This window comes from Thermobia domestica, chromosome 7 (assembly GCF_964235325.1).
Source record: "Thermobia domestica chromosome 7, izTheDome1.hap1.1, whole genome shotgun sequence".
In the NCBI taxonomy this organism is placed as follows: Eukaryota; Metazoa; Arthropoda; class Insecta; order Zygentoma; family Lepismatidae; genus Thermobia; species Thermobia domestica.
The window spans coordinates 16,741,623-16,764,670 of NC_137460.1; the positions used below are offsets into that span (position 1 = coordinate 16,741,623).

The 23,048-nt window shown below is 34.2% G+C and overlaps 1 protein-coding gene across 3 annotated transcripts; it reads right to left on the reverse strand.

Moving 5' to 3' along the window:
• Positions 1-6,173: 6,173 nt before the first annotated feature.
• LOC145689871 (uncharacterized) lies at positions 6,174-22,753 on the reverse strand. 3 transcript variants are annotated; one of them, XM_081764156.1, is made up of 3 exons: positions 22,685-22,753; positions 17,854-18,359; positions 6,174-7,330 (listed from the first exon to the last, which is right to left on the reverse strand). In XM_081764156.1, exons 2-3 carry the CDS (start codon positions 18,240-18,242, stop codon positions 6,328-6,330), a joined length of 1,392 nt encoding a protein of 463 aa, XP_081620282.1. In that variant the 5' UTR covers positions 18,243-18,359; positions 22,685-22,753; the 3' UTR covers positions 6,174-6,327. The 3 variants fall into 3 exon arrangements, with proteins under 3 accessions (XP_081620282.1, XP_081620283.1, XP_081620284.1); XM_081764157.1 differs by lacking the exon at positions 22,685-22,753 and adding an exon at positions 22,489-22,625; XM_081764158.1 differs by lacking the exon at positions 22,685-22,753 and adding an exon at positions 21,159-21,914.
• Positions 22,754-23,048: the final 295 nt, after the last annotated feature.

A 23,048-nucleotide genomic window follows, 5' to 3' on the forward strand; every position in this document is an offset into this window, starting at 1 on the left:
GGATATTGTCCAAACATTCATAACAGGTTGCGCGTAATTTCTCTTCTGCGGTGTTGAATTGGCAATTTTTCGCGGAAGTCTGCGAGTGTTCTAGTCTTTTCGGGGTCTGTTTCCTGCGCGGTAGCTGAGGAAATCCTTGTTTGTTCTATCGAAGGCCCTCGTATACAATCAGGGGCGTTAAAAGGAATAATTAATATATGTACATCGCCCTTGGTTGAACATTACATTCTTGTTTGTTCTATCGAAGGCGCCCCTATACAATCAGGAGCGACAAAATTAATAATTAATATATAACATCGCCCTTGGTGCAATATTACATCTGTTCTATCGAAGGCGCCCCTATACAATCACTGGCGACACGATAAATAATTAATATATCTACATCGCCCGTGGTGCAACATTACATTCATGTTTATTTTATCGAAGGCGCCCCTATACAATAAGGGGCGACAAAATGTATAATTAATATATCTACAGCGCCCTTGGTGCGATATTACATCTTTGTTTGTTCTATCGAAGGCGCCCCTATACAATCAGGGGCGGCAAAATGAATAATTAATATATGTACAGCGCCCTTGGTGCAATATTACATAATTGTTTGTTCTATCGGAGGATCCTCTATACAATCAGGGGCGACGAAAGGAATAATTAATTTATTTACAATGCTCCATCATTGTAACATTATTTCCTTTTTTATTATGTCACCAGTAATAATGAGGGGCGATAAAGTATTAAGAAAATGTTTATATAGCTGCTTGATTGTCATATAGGTAATTTTTATTTCTTAATTTTATTGTATCAAATATGTCCTAGACAATCAACACAAAAGGAACAGAAAAAGTGTCAATTAGTTATAATAATACAAAGCACTGCACTCTAAATTTTGTCGAAGAATTGGCAGTGCATACAAAACACTGCTTTTGTACATAAACTTTTTATTCTTCAATCGACTTAAAAAACGCAATCATTAGGCGCCTTCGGCGCCCCAATAACTTCTACCAGAACTGTGGGGGGCCATGCCCCCTTGCCCCCCGTCTTGTTACGCCACTGAATACATCAGATGGTATATTTTAAACGTAATAATTGCTTATGTCGTGAAATGATTATACGAATATATATTCGTATATATATAAATATATATACAACTGATGTATTTAATTGAAATTATTTTACATAATTCTCATACATTGATGAAAATAAAATATAAAAAATTGTCGAGTGAATGAGTGTCCAACTCACGAACTCATGATTTGAACGCTCGCGGGTTTACCACTGAGTTAACATGAGTAAGTCACGCATACGCAATCCAAAAATGCATATTTCATTAATTTTCAGTGGGGCGGGGCGCGGTGGCTCAGTGGTAGAGCGTTCACTTCTGGTGCTTGGGGTCCCGGGTTCGATCCCAGCCCACGCCAAGTGAACTTTGTGGTGGTTAAACATCGTGCTCGTGGGTTTTCTCGGGGTTCTCCCGTTTCCTCCCACTTTCTTCATTCCACCATTTCACTAATCTCTCATCTTCACCGTCTCCTTTAGCCTAACCGGCATAACCGTGGGACGTAAAACTCAAAGATTTCATTTCATTTTTAATTTTCAGTGGGTGCACAAAGTATTCCATACAGGGTGAAATTCCCAGACATTCCATCAACCGAATTTTGAGATATGCTTTGAGTTTATGATTGGTCCAAAGTAGGGAAACAATACAACTTGATAGCAGTAAACACAGAATCCTTTGGCGCGATGTAGGAAGTGTTAAGAATCGTCAGCAGCATGGTATTTCGTTCCGAGGAAAACGCATTTTGGAATGGTTTCTTTCAAGCTTATAAGCAAAGAAAATGTGTAATTTACTTTGACATATTACATAGCATCACACACTATTCTGAACATAGAAAAGAGCTGCCAGTACCTAACATTTTTGACTTCCCTCCTAAGCATTGGATGTCCACTGTTGCCGTGACTTACCTTCTGCCTAATTTGAACCCGTATTGTAATCAGGTATATCTGAAAACTCTATTGAGAGCATATTAAACTCTGAGAATTACATCGTGTAGAGAGTACCCTGTATATCTATTGAAAATTGATGAAATATGTACTTTTGTATAGTGTATGCTTGGATTAAGTTTACGCTGATAAGGACTACCATCCACATTTTCTGGAATTCGAAAAAGGACCTCTTGAAATTTGACTTTTTCGCGATTTTGGAACCCAAGCTCTGAAACTATGCACTTTTCTCCATACATACATATGAACTTTTCTCTTATCTTGATGTGGGGGATAACCTCTTACAGTTTGTCAGTATAATTCATTAACACCCTGTATATATATATATATATATATATATATAAATTGTATGATTTTGTAATTCATACATTGAGTAAAAAGTAATCATATCCAAAAAGTTCGACGACAAAGGTATTCGATCTTCCGGAAAAACGGATGTAAGTACCATGATTTAAAACGGAACTAATTGCGAAAATTCTTCTCAAGAAATATAACTGAATTTCCATGATGATGGCATTTATATCCTTTGAAATTGTATTCCTTCTTTCTTCTTTGTTTTTTCCATTCTACCATGGATGGGAAAACTAACACAGTTTGCTTTGTTCTCTTTTATTGGGAATGCAGGTGAGAAAATCAGTTTGTGGTCACATATATACATACTTTGAAATCCTGTATGATTACTAATTTTCTTAAATGTAACTTTCTAACACTTAATAAATTTCAGTATGTCATATTACATTTAAAATGGACCATACGAGACCATCCGCAGTTTTTCCCGATTGCAAAGTTTCGCTTGGAGGCTAGTGCCAGGTATCTTTGGCTTACTGTTTCCAAACATACCCGAAGTTGGACGTAAAATATGTTAAACTCTAAGTACATAAAATCGACGCTGTGATATTCTTTTCGAATACGGTATACAATATAAAAAAAAAAATTAAATCAAATTTAGTCATTAAATACTAAAATTAATATATTTTTCACAATATAATAATTCTGAAGTAATGCATTAAAATAGGTTGCTAACAGGAAACCAGAAAAACTAAAGTATGCAGATTAAAAGTATTTCCTCAATTTAAAGATAAAATTGACTTGCATATTTTTGGGTTTAAGACATGTGTCCTTTTTTACTTAGAATATGCGCAAATATTTGCGTGGAGATTGGCAATATGCTTGCAAAATGATGAAATGAGAACCATTATTTATGAAAAATTACACGCACCGACTTGTTCTATAGTACGGTAGCGTATAGTAGCGAAACAGAGTAAAGGAGGAAAGATTTTAAAGGATAGGTTAGGTTAGTAGAGTACCGTGGCTTAGGGAAATGTTAGATTAATTGGAGAACATAAGTTGAAAACATGATAGGTTAGCTTACTGGGGTGAAGTATGTAAAATCAAATTAACAGCCAAGGTTTATTTAGTACGATATTTCAGTTTGGGTTTGCTAAGTAAGCTAAACTAAGCTAACACATAAGTATGGTAGCTTGGGACAGTATGTACAATGCTAGATTCAAATGAAACATCAGTTAAGAAGCAGAGCAGCTGCCAACCCGTAAGCGCAAAAGAATATATATATATATATATATATATATATATATATATATATATATATTGACAAACTCCCTGGTTCGTTTCTAGTTTTGGGGATGTCACAAGTGAACACAGAGAAGTTACCTTCCACTCACCATCTGAAATTAGTGGGAATACGATGTATAACTAAGCGAGAGGTAATATTTCTATTCATGTTATTGCGGGGATTTCAGTGTCTAAATAATAACTCCAGATTTCAAGAATAGAATTACTGCTGTATTTACTTAAGCTTTTGTAAGAGTGTGTAAAGTGTTGTGTATAAATTCGGGTATCTAGAAATGCCAGTTCTAACACTGCATATCCAAACATTGAGCCTTCGACAAATGTTTAAGGAAGTAGCACATACCTCTGGATGTCCAGTTCTGCCTGTCCTGGAAATGCTGGTCCAATAGGCTCCTCCCAATTGCCAACCCACAGGCTGGATGGTAACTCGATGGCAGGTCACTCCAAAGGGTGGAACGGAGTTAAGATCTGAGAACGGTCTGCGATATAATTCGGTTACGCCGTAGTAGTTCGAACGGTCGGCATAATAATATTTCCTCCGCACTGCACAATAAATTTCTAAGCTCGTTTAGCGAAACATTGACTCGCTCAAATTAAAGAAATCTGTTTTTCTAGAAATTCTACTCGTTCGAACTTCAGTTTCGTTCTCCGGTTCGCCGTAGTTGCTCCGTCTCTCTGTCTCCTCTCTCGACTCTCTTCTCACTCTCTCTGTGACCTCTGGTTTTTGTTGGATTTCTAGTAACCTGAAATTTGCCGCTTCTGCATGACGTCGGAGGCGTGTGCTCTTTCTCATATAGGAAACGAAACGGTTTCCTCATTATGGCCGACGACTGGCAATCCTTGGAATGCCTAGACTCACGATTCCTGGCGTTTCTAACATACCCGAGAAGAGTGTCTTGTGTTCACAAACATCTTACAAATTTACTTACATGAAATTCTACCAATTCTTTCCAATCATACATTAATTGAATTCTGATTTTAATTTCCTATAATTAAAGTAATTTGCTAGTCAAGGCGTACTAAATGCCAACATTACATAATTATTTCTACACTAGAGAGCAATGTCCATCGTTTATGTAATTTGTTTTCGTGTATTATTATTTCCTGATATTTTACTGTTTTCTGTGATTCTAATAATCAAACTCTAAATCTTTATTAAAATACAATTGACTGAAAATAAAACATAAAATAAATAAAATATACAGGCTCTGCCACAGTATATATATACATATACATTTTAACAAAACTTCGTCTCCATATAATTATATTAGGCAGAAGTACAAACACGGTATCATAGATTTGAATTTTTATCAGATATCAAACATATCAAAAATATACCCAAAAAAATTTACATAATCTACAAAGGTATGTTTGACCTATGTAACTCTTCAGATAAATCATATCCTTTAAGGCATTAAGACTCTTCTATCTATGTTAAGTTGTAAGAATCTTCAGAATGATAATGTTTCAATTCGTGATTGCTGTCACTAAGGACTACCAGGAAAAATACTTCATTGCCAAACTGATATAAAAAGAAATCACTTTTCACTAAATTCGTTATCGCACTAATACATAACGTCTCCATAATATTAGGAAAATAACAAAACAAAACAAACAGTGATTAATAAAATTCAATCACTGAAATAATTAGGGCTATATATACTAATACAGCAATAATCAGAATCGAACTCTAACAGTAAAAAGAAGGAGTAACCGAATAAGTTACTTGTTTGGCCCAAATAATTTTAATACCGACCTCCTATCTTGGGTGCAACTTACGAATTTGTATTCAATAAAATCGGGAAGTGGTTCACGAAATATTTCTTGAGAGATATTACTACATTACTCTATATATATTGGGCGCAATTTGAATTTGCTAGTTACTTAGGGAATGCCTTCTTTCCTTCAGCGAGTTTGTTCGATTGAAAGGCCATCACAACTGATTAGACCAGGCGTCTAAATTTTTTATTACAGGTAAACGCGTTCTGGCTGGACCACTTGTATACTATTACGCTTCCCTTCGCTGAAGCACCCCAGAATATGGTAAGGGATGGACGATGGGACAGGTGCTGTTTGAGAACTGAAGACACGAAATCCGTTGCGCTCACATCTACGCTTACGGAATGTAAAAGAGAAAAATTCTCGAATTTTAGTTTCCTGTTCAATACTGGGATATAATTCCAGCGACGTTTTCATCTTGCCTTGATCACGTAAGATTTTATTATTGAGCATCTCTTATGGTGCCTTGCTAAATATGAACTATAAATAAATTACTCTAAGAAAAAAAAAATAAATATCAATTTTGAATAATTTCTACGCTTTCTGCATACGATACATTTTACATATATATGTTAATATGTGTTTTAAAACGTGGTCTTAAACTAAATGCGCTTCAACGCACTTAGCACGTCTTTTTTTACTTGCATATACTAACACGTCTGTTTTTTAAATACAATCATAGAATATCATCTTTCTACTCTCTTTGTACAAGTGATGTTTTCACCCTGTATCTACTAACACGTTTATTGATATGTTTCTCTCGAATAAATCTTTTGCCACACTTTTGAGGTGTATGAGCTTCTTTATTTGTGTTAACATGTCCCCTTTAAAATTCGTCATTCGACTAAATTTTTTCAACTTTTTGATAAGTGTGAGACTTCTTCTCTGTGTGAATTAATAATTGTACTGATAATTGCGATTTTTCAGTATATCGCTTTCAACTCTCAGAATGTGAGATTTTTAACCTGTGTGTGTTTTCACGTGTATTGCCAAACATGATTTTCTAGTATATTGCTTTCCACACTCTTGACACGTGTAATGTTTTGGCATTGCATGTAAGAAAAGATGTTTTTCCAAATTTTTACCACTACGAAATTGCTTACCACACTGCTGGCATAAGTGGGTTTTTTCACTTGTGTGTTTTATCCTATGTGTTGTTAGTTCAGATTTTCGAAGAAATGTCTTTCCACAGTGTTCGCAGAGGTACGATTTTTCACCAAAATGAATTAAAATGTGCTTTGCCAAATCTGATTTATTAATAAAACCCTTTCCACACTCTGCGCATTTGTGAGACTTTTCACCCTTATAACTTAACAGATGATTCGCCAAATTTGACTTTAAACTAAATTCTTTGCCACATTGTTTGCATTTATGGGGTTTCGCACCTGTATGTAAAAACATGTGCCTTGCCAAATGAGACTTCCGTATATATCTCTTACCACACTCTTCGCACTTGTATGCTCTTTCACCCGTATGTATTAACATGTGTGGCCCCAAACTAGACTTTTGACTAAAAGCCTTTCCACACTCTTTACACACATGATTTTTTTCACCTGTATGTACCAACATGTGCGTTGCCAAAATACACTTTAGAACAAACCCCTTTCCACACTTTTGACATGTGTGAGATTTTTTACCTTTGTGAGACAGCATGTGCCTCGCCAAAAATGACCTTTCAATAAATCCCTTGCCACACTCTTGGCACGTGTATGGTTTCTCAAATCTGTGTGATAAAATGTGTCTAGCCAAACGAGACTTTCGGATAAATCCCATTCTACACTCTCGGCATGTGTAAAGTTTTCCACTTGTATATGTCAGCATATGTCTTCTCAAGCGTGACCCTGTAAATCCTTTGTAAGGCTCGTTAGAAGTGAGAGACCGTTTATCTAAATTTGAAAGTATTTCTTCTTGTGTAGTTAAAATACTCGTTTTTCTGGATATAGTACGCTTATTGTACCTGTTACTAAACCAACAAACAAGGAAATGAAAATCAAATATTTCGAAACATCAAAGAAATGTAAGCATTTTATACAAACACAGTATCAAATTGAAAGTACTTTCTTCCTGTTATAAATGTAAATATATATGTTAATGATCTCCGAGTGTTTTATAAGTTATGACTTGTGATAAACAGAAGCAAGAATTATCGAGAGATCTCAGTTTCATTTCCGTTTCTTAATACAAAGATATCCTTTTTTTACTAAATCAAGTTCTATCTCAATTCGTGTACACAATATCAGCTTAAAGCACATACGAATGTACATATCTTCCATTATGGAACTAACACATTATAAATATAAGCTAAAATGGAGCTTCGAAACCAGTAAAGATAGGCGTGTAGTGTGTCATTAGTTACTTCCAGAAAATTTTGTAACTTTGAGAACTTCCAATTACAACGACCAGAAACTGTTAATATAGTAACAAAGAAAGAAAGGAAGGCTATAACATTTTGCACAAAATACACCGTATGATGCAGTAAACCTATCTCCAAAAATATTTTTAATATCCTCGGAGTGCATTGAGATATCACATTTTAATCCAGTTAACAATCTATTTAAATATATCTACGTGGCTATGTATGGTACTTATCTAAGATCTTTTACGAAATAAAGCTTGTAGAGAAAGGAGTTTTCAATTCCTCGTAACTTTTCACATATGTGTAAGAAATACCTGATATTATGATTGTCGAATTCGAATTGTCTCTACTTAGTTATTACTCCTAAAAACTTCTAAAATATGAAATGTTAGGATCTCGGGTTGCAACACACAGAGATACGTGTTCTATTGTACGTTTCTAATTGACAAGATGTAATACCATTCGAAAGAAACAAAATTCTATAGTAAATTCGCAACACTCCTATTTCAGTGTATGTCCAACAACGTCTGTCGAGTGCTATTTTCATAGGAAAAGGTCCACTGTTTATTATTTATTACTCTAAAAGGTCATAGGACATACCAAGACAAATAACCCAATTTGTAAATTAAAAAAAAGAAACGAAAGAAACAATTTACGTTACATTATCAGAATAAGGCAGCTCAACTGTTTCAAATTAATTTTCTTATATGCTCAGTGCTTTTATTCAATTGGATTTTCAACATGTTAATTCAGTAAATAGGTATCATAAGAACAAAAAAAGTAAGTCGATGGTTAAAAATGAACGTCAAAAATTCTTTTCTGACCAGACTACTTTCCACATATGCTTATAATTTAAAAATATAACTTCAAGTGCACAAGTGTTTTGGAAAAAAACATATTTAAAACAAAGACATGGAACAATATATGTCGCGTTTTACTCAGTACGTAAACAACTTCCAACCCTTTTGAAATCAGTTTACAAAACGGGTTAATCGATTATAATTAAATTTTTCACTGGAGGATTAGAATGCATTTTTCAACGTATCTCAACCGAAACTTTTTACCTTTTCACCGTCACTTTCATTAGAATAAGAATAGAATGAGTATACATGGTGTCCACATAAAAACTCCCTCATACAAATTTTAATTGTGTGGAAACTTTTAGCGCCAGATAGCAACGTCTTACAGCATCTTGAAGAGCAACTCAAACACTTTTTCATTGTCGATTGCTAATTATTGTTATTTGTTGCAGATGTTCACTGACAAAATAAAAACAGCAAAAGGAAGAAGGCAGTGTGTGATATGGTTGGGAGAGACTAAATCATGAATTAAAGTGTAAAGGAACTTCAGACGAAAGTACCACCGAGACCAACGAGAAGTCAAAAGACTATCAAGGGATGGTTTGAGAAGTTTTTAGTCACGAAGTGTCAATCAACAGCCCCTCTGGAGGAAAGTACAAACATCTGAGGATAAGGTTAGCGAGGCCATCACTGGAAGCCCAACAAAGACAGTTTGCGAAGCATCACGCGAGATGAACTTCCCACGTTAAACGGTCCATAACGTGCTCCATAAAGGACTGCGTTTGTATGCATGAAAGGTGCAAATCGTTCAGTGCAATGACCAACAGAAAATAAATACATTTGAAATGGAAACTCTCGAACGGTATGAGCATGATAACGATTACATGGGGAGAGTGACTTTCAGCGGTGAGGCAATGTTCCATACATCAAACAAGGTGAGTCCTCGCAATGTGCGTATTTGGGGTTCCGAAGCTTAATGTGGGTATTAGGGATTGTTCCCGAATGCATCAGAGATAGCAAGAAGATGAGTGTGTGGTGTGTTTTGGGACGTGACAGAATAATCGGACCAGTTTTCTGCAGGGAAAACAAAAATTGGTTCCGTTTATCTAGACATGCTTGAACACTGCTTCTCCACGGCTACTCCGTTTGCAACCAAAGCCGATATTCCAACAGGATTTTGCCCCACCGCAATGATATTTAGACGTTTGTAGGGCTTTACATCGAAAGTTTCGATATCAATGAATCGGATGCGATGGACCCTCTAGTTGGCAACCGCGATCTCCTCGCATAACCTCTATGGATTTCTTGGTATGGAGTTACGTTAAAGATAGAGTCAACGCCACAACTGTACGTAATATTCCTGCTCTTTGTCACAAAATTAAAGAAGCCTTCAACACGCCACACCGGACATTCTACACAACAAATGGCGGCTGATTGAATATTGACTGACATTCTGAGAGCCATTAACGGGACCCACATAGAAGTGCATATATAAACAAACAAAAAAAACTTGTTTGAATTGCTGTTCAAGATACCGCAAACCGTTAGTCTCTGGCACTAATAGTTTCTATTTGTAATTAGGAAGGTTTTATGATGACACTAGGTATAGCAACAGAGTGTAGTAAAAAAGCGCTTTCGGTCCTTATAGCTACCATAGCCTGACAAGGTAGCCGTGGAAGTGGAAGAAGGGATTCGGGAAGAAAGGAAGCGGCCTGGGATCTCAACCAACGCAAAATTTTCTTGGTGTGAATGAGGTTCAGAATGGCTTGTGTGAAAAAGTTGTTCACAAGCATATCGTCCGAGTGCCGAGAGCACTGTGAAGCGAACCCGGGACCACAGCAGGACCTAGAATGAATACGTATGAACATTCGGGACATGTATATGAATATCAACGAATTTAAGAAACGGTTATCAACGGCGTGCTTATATATTAACGAAAGAAGAGAGAAAAGTTCGCACTGGTACAAATAACATCTTAAATAAATGGAAATATTTATTTGACGATTTGCTTAACACCCAGCCTGAAACTAATGTCCGGGGGAAGAAAAATGGACACTGCAGAACTTTATATTTCAGAACCTAACCGAATAAAAGTAGGAATCAATATAAAAAAATAAGGAACACAAATCTCCGAGTATAGACGAAATTCCCGCTCAGATAATTTTAAATGAACTTACTCTCCTTATGTGGAAACAGGAGGAAATATCACAAGAGCGAAAAGAATCAATCATTGTTTCAATTCACATGAAAGGCGATAAAACTGATTGTAATTAGTACCAAGACATCTTTCTTTTGTCAAATCCTCCCAAACATTCTATTAGCAAAATGGACCCCATACTCAGAAGAAATTAATGGATATTACAAGTGAGTATTTAAACAGAATCGATCAACAATAAAGAAATTTTCCACTCGAAAATGAGTGGAAATACAATACCCCGGTACATCAATTATTGCCTTTAGAATGGTTTACGATTCGGTTAGGAAAGAAATATTGCACAACGTTCTTTCAGTTTGGAACACCGAAAAAGCTAAATAGATTAAGATAGTTTAAACGAATCCCAAACTAAAGCTCGGGTATGAAATTTTTTCTCCTCGAGCTTTCAATTCGGGAACGGCCTGAAACAAGGATGCGTTGTCGCCATTATTATTCAACTTTGTACTGGAGTAAGCTATAAGGAAAATCAAAGTTAGCAACGAGACTACAAAGTTGAATGGTATTCGCCAAGTTATGGGGTATGCTAATGAAAATTTAACAGGGGATGATAGAACAATAGAAAGAAGTGGAGAGATTATTTTCAACGCCTGCTCGGACATACGTCGATGTAAATCCAGAGAAAACTATATACATGGAATTTCATCGGGATCGTAATACGGCAAATTTCGGACGGAAAAAATATTAGGTAATACTTTTGATGAAGTGGATGCCCTGGAGTATCTACGATCAACATTAACAGACAAAAGCGATATTCACTACGAAATTGACTGTTGACTAAACGCAGGGAATTCCTATTAGAATTAGCTTTAAAATCTCTTGCCGTTGCGAATTATGTAGAGGAATCTGAAACTTAAAATATTTAAAATTATAATCATGCCTGTTCTTCTGTATGGTTGCAAAACATGATTGCTTACTCTGAGAGAAGAACGTAGACTGAAAATATCTTAAAACAAGATCCTCAGACGAATAATCAGACCCAAGAGGAACAGAAATGCGGAACTTCATAACTAGGAAGTAAACAATGTATATTGTTTTATCAAATATCGTTACAGTAATTAAGCCTCAGGTGAACATTTCATGTAGCGAGGATGGATGAAAATAGGTACGCATTCAAAGTCATTACTGAAAGACTTACGGTAGGACCTTTAGGAAGACCCAGGCGAAGATGGGAGGACAATATTAAGATGGATCCCGCAGAAATAGGAACAGATACTTGAACCTTGATCTAGTTTGTTAGAAATTAGTGGAGAGCTTTTGTGAACGTGGTACTGATCCTTCGGGTTCCATAAGCCATAGAGTCAGTTCGTAATTTTCAGCTTTTCTATGCATTGGTACTAATCGTGACACTCGTAGTAACGGCAAGGTGTGTAAGAAGAAATATGCAAGCATAATTTGCCCGTAACGTGTTAGGTAAGATGAATAGTGGCTTCTCAGGAAATCTTCACAACTGTAAAACACAACTGCGCAACTGCCAGTGTGGTTCGGAGCCCACGAAAACAGACGAACGTGTCATTCAAAACCTCGTTGTTGCATAAGAAAAATTAATCCATTCACTTGTACCTGTAATAGATATGTGAGCTAATGTTTTAATAAACGATTATATATATACAACCTAATTTACTACTAAAGCTCTCATGTCACAAGTATAAAAAATCAAGTCAAGCAATATATAGAGAAACGAAAATCAGAAGAAAAAACTTTACTTAAAAATCGGAGAGGAAGCTTTAACCAGTTCTTTCGTGAATTTAGATCCCAAACTATGCAAAACCATATCATAAGACACGTGACTAGGTTTACGAAATTAGATGTGGAAATTATTGTTTATCACTACAGTAACGAGTAATACAAAATCTCAGATGTGTTTCAATAACACTCCTCCTTCACCCTAAATATTACAACGTCTGTAGAAATAAGAAAGATTCTGATTATAGTCAATAGATAAGAAATCAAGGATACCCTAGGAGAATTCGTCCGTACATATTATATATGACCTTTATTAGAAAATAAAACATTCAAATGTGCTAACGGATATTATAAAAAGTAATCGATGGAAATTTTGGAAAATGATCTACTCCGAAAGTTGGAATTAGCACACAAAAATATATGAGGTATCAACCCCATTAAAAACGTATTGATATCTTTCGTTTCAAACTCGGTGCTAGCACAAAATAAACATCTGTACAATTGTTACGTATCTAAATTTAAAACACGTTTTGCTAGTGTATGGCGGAAATGATGAACAAATATGTTATTCTCAAACACGTTTAAATACTAATTTCAGCCACAACCAATTACAGCAAAGAAAATTATTTGGAGAAATTATTGAATAATAAATTATTTGTTAATTATAAACGTAGTGACTTAAAACGAGTTGTTACAACAAACTTAATCATATATATATTTTTTCATATATATATATATATATATATATATATGTATATATATGTATATATACGTTATTGTTTAGCTAGGAAGCATGTATCTTACTACGACGTAAATAGCAATTGCCCTCATATCAAAAATGTGTTCGTGGTATCCAAAAAGAATTAAATTATATTTACTTTAAATCTTATAGCATTCTTTTCGCTTTATATTTTTTTCGTGCCAATATTATGCAACGGAAACCAGTAAAACGTATAGTACTATAACTTAACTGACTCCATTTATTTGTCTGGGTTATTCTCTGTATGCGCTTGAATTTTTGCCTAATGTCGGAAACGACACATGACAATGAGACTGAAAACAATATGGAGACTACATGAAGTGAAAGAAAATTAGAATTAAATAAATGGCATATTGGAAAGATATTCACATATAATGAACAACATAATGATTCAGAAAGACATTATTTGGCATGGACGAACAATACCCTTGAAAGCCGAAAATACATCTGAAAGAAAGAAGTAAATAAAAATCGTAGGTTATAAACCTAAAAAACAAATCAGTTTAATATATGACGGATTCATTTAAAGAATGGTTATACTAAACAGAACCATATATTTTAGTACATTGTCTCACTAACTTTAATCCATTGCTCTCAAACAGAAAACGAGTGCACTGGATCCGAAATCATTGTATTTTTCACATATATATGTACCATAATGAAACCAGAAAATCATTCTTATAGAAAGTGATCTGCATAAAAAAATGACAGTAGTTCAGCTACTTTTATGTTCTCGAAAGGTTTACATGTATTTCCCGGCTAGTATACGAAACAGATCTTGAAACATCTCTTTGCTAATATTATATCATTTGTCTTATCCACATGTGATACATGAATATCTGGAAAGCATTTTTGAACATTCCGAAAAGAGAACAGGAATTCTTTATAGATACACATGCTTTTCAAACATTAGTTTCCGTTAGTTTATGTAAAATGATGTACGCTTTCGTTTCGTTTCCAAGTTGCTGTGGAAGTACTTTCAGTAAAAGCTTGCAATCAAGGTTGATAATTACATACAGAAGAGCAATAGAAGAAAAATTTACAAGACGTTTATTAGCCTGAATTCCAACCCATATTAACCATTGAGCCGTATTGCTGACAGTACACAAATTGTTGATGAATGATTATGCTCTTTAGAGTTGGTTTGCTTCGTATATCTGAACGTAAATTCTAGTCAAAATGGGGACAAGACAGTGCGTGTCCTACTCAGAGTTGCTTCCAATTATTTAGTATTATTTGTTACTTTAGAGATGACCAACAGTCTCTACATCCACTACCAAAACGTGATACATTTTATGGTAAAATCTTTTGTAAAACTAAGGATCAAAGGTCAGCACGTGATTCACTTAATCTTCCTGTCTGAGCAACATGACAAAACTTTTATTACTCTGTTTCTTTGCTTACTGCTTAATAAGAAAGGTACTTTTATACTTATACCGAGAGAAGGTATGTGCTTGCGCGATGTCTAAAAGAGTCACTACAAGAAAAGTTAAACATTTGTCTGGTGGTATGTAAAAAAATTGATTTCATTATGAACGTGTAAACTAAGTACATATTAAAAAGTCTGGGCCAGTATCAGAACAATTATTGATGTGAATAATACTACTGCTTCTGTTTTAATAATAATAATAATAATAATAATAATAATAATAATAATAATAATAATAATAATAAAGTTACAGAAAATTTGGCTAAGAAATAAATTTGACATAAAGCTAAAAAGAATCAAATGACACAGAGGAGAGCTAGATTAAAAGAGAAAACTACATTTAATAGAATTTAAAATATTTTTTATTGGTAGAATTGATATTTAAAAATTAAGTTTTGAAAACTGCTAATTGTTCAGTAAAATATATTATTAGAATTGGGATTCACAGAAATAAGTGTAACAGACGTTGAATACGAAACAATATATTGCCTTTCTGCGTAAGGTGCGAGTGTTGTATACAAAATTGAATAGAAATGAACTTTTCAATTCTAAACAATTTCTGCCGTGAATGAAGTAACTAATTAAAAGTATAATGTAAATCATAAATTTTGCAAAATAAGCAACCATCTTTCGTAGAAAAGCGAATTGCAATGGACAAAAATACTGTCTTCTCCATACCGCTATGGAGAGGGAAGGAATGATTGAAGTAGGAAAAAGACTAACAAAACTTATTGACGATTTGGAAAATGAAAGGAAAGAGGAAAATGAAGAACGGGAACAGTGTAAGGAACATTTCCAGGTCCAAACCTAGGTACAGAAAACGAGATAACCTCGTCGGTTTCAGGAATTGCCAAGATGCAGAATACTTAATAATAATAATAATAATAATAATAATAATAATAATAATATGAGTTGTTAGGGTGAAATTTCCTATGTACTCTTGGCAGTAATTGCTCATCACGGCTGGAACGTATAAAGTAATTGTTCTGCGAAATATAGATATTTTTCACGTTCAATTGGCTATAAAAAACTCGACCGAAGTGTGTTATAAAATATAAATAACCAGCATCTTTCAAGATGAAATGGAATCTTGCCAACGAAAGATCTAGATCTCAACTTGAAATATCTATAGAAAATAAACAATACGTACCACTCATCACATCAGGAACGTTTAATATTCTAATACCACTCAGACATAATGAAAATAACAAGAAGAAAAAATGTCAAACATATTATATATTTAAAATTGAGGACCAGGCAAGAATTCGTAACTGTCGTTGCATCATCAATTAAGTAATGAATATTTAAACGAAGATCCACTTGAAAACACAAGTTTAGTCAACTATGATAGTTATTTGAATTTGTATGCAAAGTATTTAAGAAATCACGTAGCACTTTCTCTTTAGTCTATTACGTTATATTTTATTTATTTATTTATTTATTTATTTATTTTTGAAAATACGTAAGTTTGTATACCATGAACGGCTCTGGGTTATTTAGATGATGCGTGTACCCGGTATAGTGTGGATCAATAGCAATTTGTGATTCCTCAGGTATGGTTATCATTGAGGCCTGATTGGTCTAGCCACACCTCGCGTAAAGCTAAAATTTTGTCAAAATGTTGATGGTAAACTTCCGAGGCTCAATTCCACTGTTGTAAAACATTAACATCGTAAGCAACAACTGCATAGATAAAATGGATGCTATATCTAGAAACGAAATAAGTGTTCAGAACTTTGTTCTTGAAATACAAAAGTGTAGCGGATAAACAAACGGTATCGATTAAAAATAGTTACTTTTTTATTATTTTCAAGTCTGTTAACTCACAATAAAGAAATATGTAACTAACAAACCTGAGTTCCTATAACCACAGATTAATTACGTGTCTACCGAAACGTATTTTGAGCAATTGCAGTACAAAATGGGAGGATGAAGTTTTCGATACTTGTCTTTCATTATGTACACATTGCTACGTCCCTCTTACCACGAACAAAATAGCGCGGAATCCCACAAATTATGCCCTCGTCGGATCGGAATAAACGAAAAAATGGCTTGCGTTCGCCGCTTAGCACAGGTCCGTGCGTATTTTCTCGCACCTATTGTATTTATAACATATAAGTTTCCAAGCATATCATGAATTGTACGCTGCTGGTGGATTGGTGAGAAACTAGAAGACATTCGGTCAAAAGTGAAAGTAACGCTCCACAACTTCACCTGTGGTAACTTGGAAATGTAGGCCAATGGCAACAGTGAAAAGAATGTAAAAGACATTAGAATAGAATTTTCATTATGAAATATGTACAACTGTTGAACCAAATTTCCCTATCATTGATGATTCGAGGTTTTTTTTGTGTGTGAGTGTGTGTGTGTGTGTGTGTTGGGGTATTTCAATAATGATAGTTGCGATGAAATATATTAGTAACGAAAATATTGGAAATCTACATTAAGCACGGTACGATATATGTCCAGAAAAATTCTGATGCTTTCGGGGAGTAATTCTCCCCGGCCGAACCCCGTAAACACTGCTGATCACCGCAATCGTTATGTTAATCTACAATGTAATTTAAACTTTTCTACCAACACTGAAATACTAAGTATGACTCGCTTATTTTATTTCAAATAGAATTTCTTTGTCCACTCTTGGTTTATCCTTCAAGAAAAAACTGCCACGCAAATTATCAGGTCTTCCTTACGTAGGCCATAGATAGGTAGTCCGCACATATCTAGGCACGCAGCTTATAGATTACCCAGTGGGGTACTATTTCCAATAATACAAAACATACTACCAAATTTCTCAAATACAAAATAAACAAACCTTCTATTGCATTTTGCGTTTCGGAAGATTCCCATTAAGAAGTTTTGACAGTTGACAGGAGTTTATATCGTGTTCGAAATATTACTGACTGATCCTTTTACAAATAACCACATATCAATAAGAAAAATTGCAGTTGACATTACTCAGAAGCGTGTCAGTATTCAATAGTAGCTCTGAAGGCTTAGTGTAAAAAAAAAATGTAGTAATTTAACGTTATATTTGGATACTTACTTCACTGTCGAAGTGCCTCGTCTTTTACAAAGCTAAGCCTTAGGTTATGATCCTTTATATGTTAGAATGATACCGATTACGTTTGACCAGTTAAAAAACGAAAGAAAAAAAAACTAAAAATTAACAAAATATTGAAATTGTTGAAAAGGAATATTTATACAGACATAACCCTGATGAAATAAATGCATATAACGTACCTGAGGGCCTGGGAAGTGTTACTATCTGCTTCCCGATTATCATTTTTTCCAAAATCCTCTTCTTGAACGTTATTATCTCCAATAGTGGATAAAATGGGACTGCTTGACTTTTCCATGTATGTCAAATATGGGGATGTCGGCTTGGTGTTACTGTGAAAATGTTTCGCATTTGCAAGTACTTCAGCTGTTGATAAACGTTTGATCAAACATATTGCTTTAGAAGTTAGTTTCCAATCTGATATTATTTCGTCATTACTTTCTGAAGACATATTCTCTCCTTTTAGTCTTTTACACACCAAACGTATTGTAGGAGGATCTTTATGGTCATTAGTGCTACTACAACACTTTTTATAATTACATATTTGAAATGACTTGTTTTCTTTTTTCATTTCAGCTTTATTAGAAGCAAATTTCAAATAATGAAAAGGAACTTCGCTAACGCAAAATGTGTTCAAGTCGTTGGTTTGAAACTTTCAGCAGCCGATGATAAAGGAAACCAAACAAACCTGAAATCAATAAGTAAAATATTATTCAGTTTTACAAAATTTATCATCGGGTCAGGAGAAGACAATGGAAAGTAGGATGTTATATGAAACTGAGTTAGTGGGTAGAATAGTTTGGGATCAGACTAGGTATATACAATGTACTGAAACCAGTATTTAAATGTATTCGAAAATGTAGTAAAGCTCATACGAAAATATCAGCATTAGTAAATACCCAAATATCACAAATATGGAAATACCCATTTTTTTCTTGATTTTATCTTTTGTTAAAGCAAAAACTAATATATTTCTCTTTTATTCTACATACAGATATATTATACGTTTATATTGTTTCATTCACATTACTATCTTTTGTTTCCGTTATAGATAAATACATTTTATTGAAGTATAATTGTTCTTTTATTTCTCTTTTCTTTTTAAATAAATTTACGATTTCCGATGATCAGTGTTGCAAGGGAACAGAAAACGCCAAAACTAAAGAGTTCTCTAGTACAGTACTACCTAATGTTTCTAGAATAATATATCAAAAGAAATGTTATACAAATTTTCCGCCTAAAAACGGATAACATTTTAAACACATATTGCAATAATTTAAAGGCAGACTTGCTTCTTCTCTCCAGCCTTTTGTCTTCACTCAAATACATTTAGCGGTTGTTGTTTCTAGTGAAATTATTTTAACGTAATAGATGAATGTTTTAATTTGCAGGTCTTATATTTTACGGTATTTTTGGTTTTCCAGCATTTAAATGATAGATTTTTTTTAAAGAACTTATGGTATTTCTTGGTAGTATAGGGATATATCTTCAGTATTACTACCAACCTTATATCGAACATGGAAATTCTGGTTAACGTTTGATTCTAACAACGCAGGTTTTAAAAGAAATGAACGGATCTTTCGCGCAGAAAGCGCTCAGAATAACCGAGAAACATGTAGAGAGCTCTTATTAGATGATGTAATAAGGCATAAACCAAATTAATAATTTTATAGTCTACACTGTAGATAATTTAACTAAAGAAAAAGCAAAAATATTACCAGCGTAGCTATACACTATATTTTAGTAAAGACGAAGAATTCGTAAAACTATATGTGTGCTTATGTTATTATTTTGCGATAGAATAATGATTTTCGATATTATAAAGGTCAAAATCAATAACTTCGAACAGTCCTATCGGCATATACGATATATGCTATGGAAAAATCCTATTTCTTTTGAAAGTTAAAAATAGAAAAAAGAAACGTGAGAGAACTATGTACTTTTTTAGTTAACCTTCTTTTTCTTTTAAATTAAATGCCAATATATTAATAGAACTTTTATCAATTCAACGGTTATCTTTCTAATATGGATGCACAGAACAGTCATGTTTGCTACCTCACAAATACACTATAATGTATTACATTCTCTTTTACAAACATGGATTTGAGTCAGACGTTACTTTTCGTACTTTATATAATAGTTGTCAAAAGAAAATCTTCCCTAAACCGTCAAACCAATTTTTTGCCCCACCTCTTCAAACTACGAAATTTCCGAAAGGACTTTTCCACAAGACTCAGCTAGGGTCAACAGGGTTTTCGCCGTAATTCTTTCGGTATCAAAGAAAAATCTGAGTTCATTATTACTACAGTGAGTTAGTCGAATGTCATATTACACTGTGAGAGCTAATCACGTATATATACGGAATGTCTGAAAACACGGAGACTGATTACTTACAATACCTTCTATGCAAGTAAATATGTGTAAAAACGGTATGTTAAGTCCACATAATTTTACACCGCTAAACAGTATTAATTTATTTGTAAGTGGATTTTCTAATCTTGAATCTACTACTAATATTATAAACAGATTAAAATTTTAAATGTTATAAATAAATTAGCTTGGGTAACTGCCATAAGATACATGTATCACCATTTTATCAACGTTTACGCATACATATTAATGTTCACAATATTTGCAAGATAATGACTTATCTTTATAATTTTGCACGCAAGATTGCCACACGACATTTGTTCCCACATATTTCTCGAAATTTCATGCGTTAATTCACTATGTAAGAGAAGTCCGGGTACCTCTTCAGAAATTCGAGTCAGAGACAGGAGACAGGTCGATGCCTATTACTAAAGGTGGTTCGCAGTGTATAAGTCGTATTTCATCTACATTTTTACATAATTTTTACATTACATTACAAACTGGCTCCTTTTCATCATTTGTAAATTAGTACTTTGCTACATTTTAGTGCAAATGGAAATGAAACAAAGATTTATATTAGTAGTTATATAAAGTAGAGTCAGCGAATTTTAATTTTTTTAACCTCCAAATTATTTTAAACCTGGAAGTAAATCATAATAAATGAAGATGAAGTAATTAGTCATATAGTCCTTATAATTTGAAGATAAAGTGAAGAAATGGAAATAAATTTCTTCCCGGGAATTTATATGCAAGGGAAAAACCCGGGAATATTCCCATCTTTAACTTTCTTTCCCACAGGGAATATTCCCACTGCCCGTCACTACTCATGATATCATACCTCAAATTTGGAACAGAAATTTAGACAAGGCGCCGATAGTATATTTGATGCGGAGGTGTTTCACACAAAAATGAGTTCGGTAAATTTTTACATACTGTGCAACAATAGCGAAAGCAGCAAAGATAATAGTTGACGTAAGACGGCATCAGTTCCAGAAGGAGCTGGACGCTCATACTTTTAGGGATTATTCATTGAGTATCTACGAACTTAAAAAGGGGGTAACAAACCCACTTTCATTTACTTATCGACTAATACGAAAAAAAAAAAAAAAAAACTTACCTGTTTGTTGTTCTTCTGCCTTTATTTACATTAGGCGTTTAGTGATGTGCAAGTGTTTGAGAGATGTATGCAGTAGTAGCAGGTCTAGCGTGATTGCTCTGCGGTTTTTGTGCACAGAACGGAAGGTTGGGGTTTATTCCGTACAGTTTTGCGTCATTGTGTAGAGGCTTTCGTGAGCTGAACGCAACGCGAAGTTCGTTTTTTATGTAAACTTTTAGTTTTTGGTAATTTACATGCGAACTATAATGCTTAGAATTACGTGTATAAATTGAGTAAAATTTCTCGGTGATCATATTACATCTTGGAACATGGAGGGAAAAAAAGGTATGTAATATCGTTTTAACAATCTTTGTTACAGGCGCATAATCTACTGGAAATAAGTAGAAAATAAAAACAGTAGTGAAGTGCGCTTTTTCGGAGGGTAAGTCGTGTTATACATGTGGTAGGGATGCGGTTTTTGGGAACAAAAGATATCATTTCCTCGCACATGTGGTTTCCTTTCTTTTCAAGAAAAAGTATCCCCTAGAAACGAGGTTTCAAAACTTTCTCTTGGAAGTAGCTCGAATATATCATCCTAGTATTTGATTGTGATTCGATATGAATGCTTTCTGCTCCTTATTGTCTTTTTACTTTCATTCCTCACATTTGCCCCTGTATTTTATATCTGCATGTGTAGTGCCCTTGTACTTTATGTATGGGAGGATTTAACGCATATCGCATGTCTTGTGCTGCAGCATACTTCTTAGTCTTGCATTACGTAGGGTAATGGTATTTCATGTGGAAGTGGTAATAGAACACCGAAGTAACGCAGATCAGGGTGTATTCACACTTTATATTGGAGTGTGAATACAAGATTATCTGGGTTTCCTATGTGTTCTGTTACCACTTGCACATGAGATAACATCATTTCCCTACGTAATGCAAGGGTAAGAAGTATCCTGGAACACCGAAAACAAGAGCGGTCTCATGTATACTAGTACCGCATGTATACTAGTACCGTTTTTATGTGGTTTTATGCCATTTTGTAATGCAATATCTATTATTGTCATATTCTTCCAATGTAAAATATTAAAAAAAACAAACTAAAGAACAATCTCCAATCTTTTCACCGACGTATATATTTTTTACATGTCTCTACGAAGGCGTTCAGATGTTTTGAATCTAACCTTCATAATAATAATAATATAAATCAGAGAATAAGTATTTCTTATTTAAAAGAAAATGCTGGCCTCCAAAAACTAAATATCAGACTAGGAAAATGGTGAGCATTTTCCTCAATTTATCTGTATCATACATTCACTATTATCATTTATGGGCAAATGCAGAGTACCTGATATATCTCTTCCTACGCACGCACATACAAGAATACTGACGGTATCTGTTTCAGTCACAATGCTTGGTTCAATTATATAGTATCAGTGTTCTTTAACAGCTACTTAGCATAAGTTAGCTTTTGTGTTTTGCATTCTAGTTATTATTATTATTATTATTATTATTATCACTCAAATCGTGAAAAAATTTATTACCTCTGATCTCAGTTGGATACCTGATTGTTGTCTGTACTAAGACCCGGTAGAAGTTATCAACATGTCTTGTCTTGTCGTAGACCATTATCGGTCAAATAGCTAGGCGCACCGGCTCACTAGATATATGTGCTACTATTGCAAAATGGTAAAATGTGTACCTCAAACAGAGGATTTATAATTCAAAAGCAAAATAGAATAAAATACAGGACAAAATTGGGAAAAGAACACAAGTCGGGAAAAAAGTCAAAATCAGGAAAGGCAAAGTCAAAGTCGGGAAAGAAATTCAGACAGGGAAAGAGGGCGAAAAGCCAATGTGAACAGGGCAGAAAAGTAAAGGAAAGTGGGAAGTATAAAATGAAAAGAT

Bases quoted from the DNA above. Each gene is read 5' to 3' on its own strand.
- LOC145689871 (XM_081764156.1), bottom strand. From the start codon at position 18,242: ATGAAAAAAGAAAACAAGTCATTTCAAATATGTAATTATAAAAAGTGT. The intron at 7,331-17,853 runs GTACGTTATATG...TTGTTGGTTTAG, and splicing joins AACACTTCCCAGGCCCTCAG to TAACAGGTACAATAAGCGTA.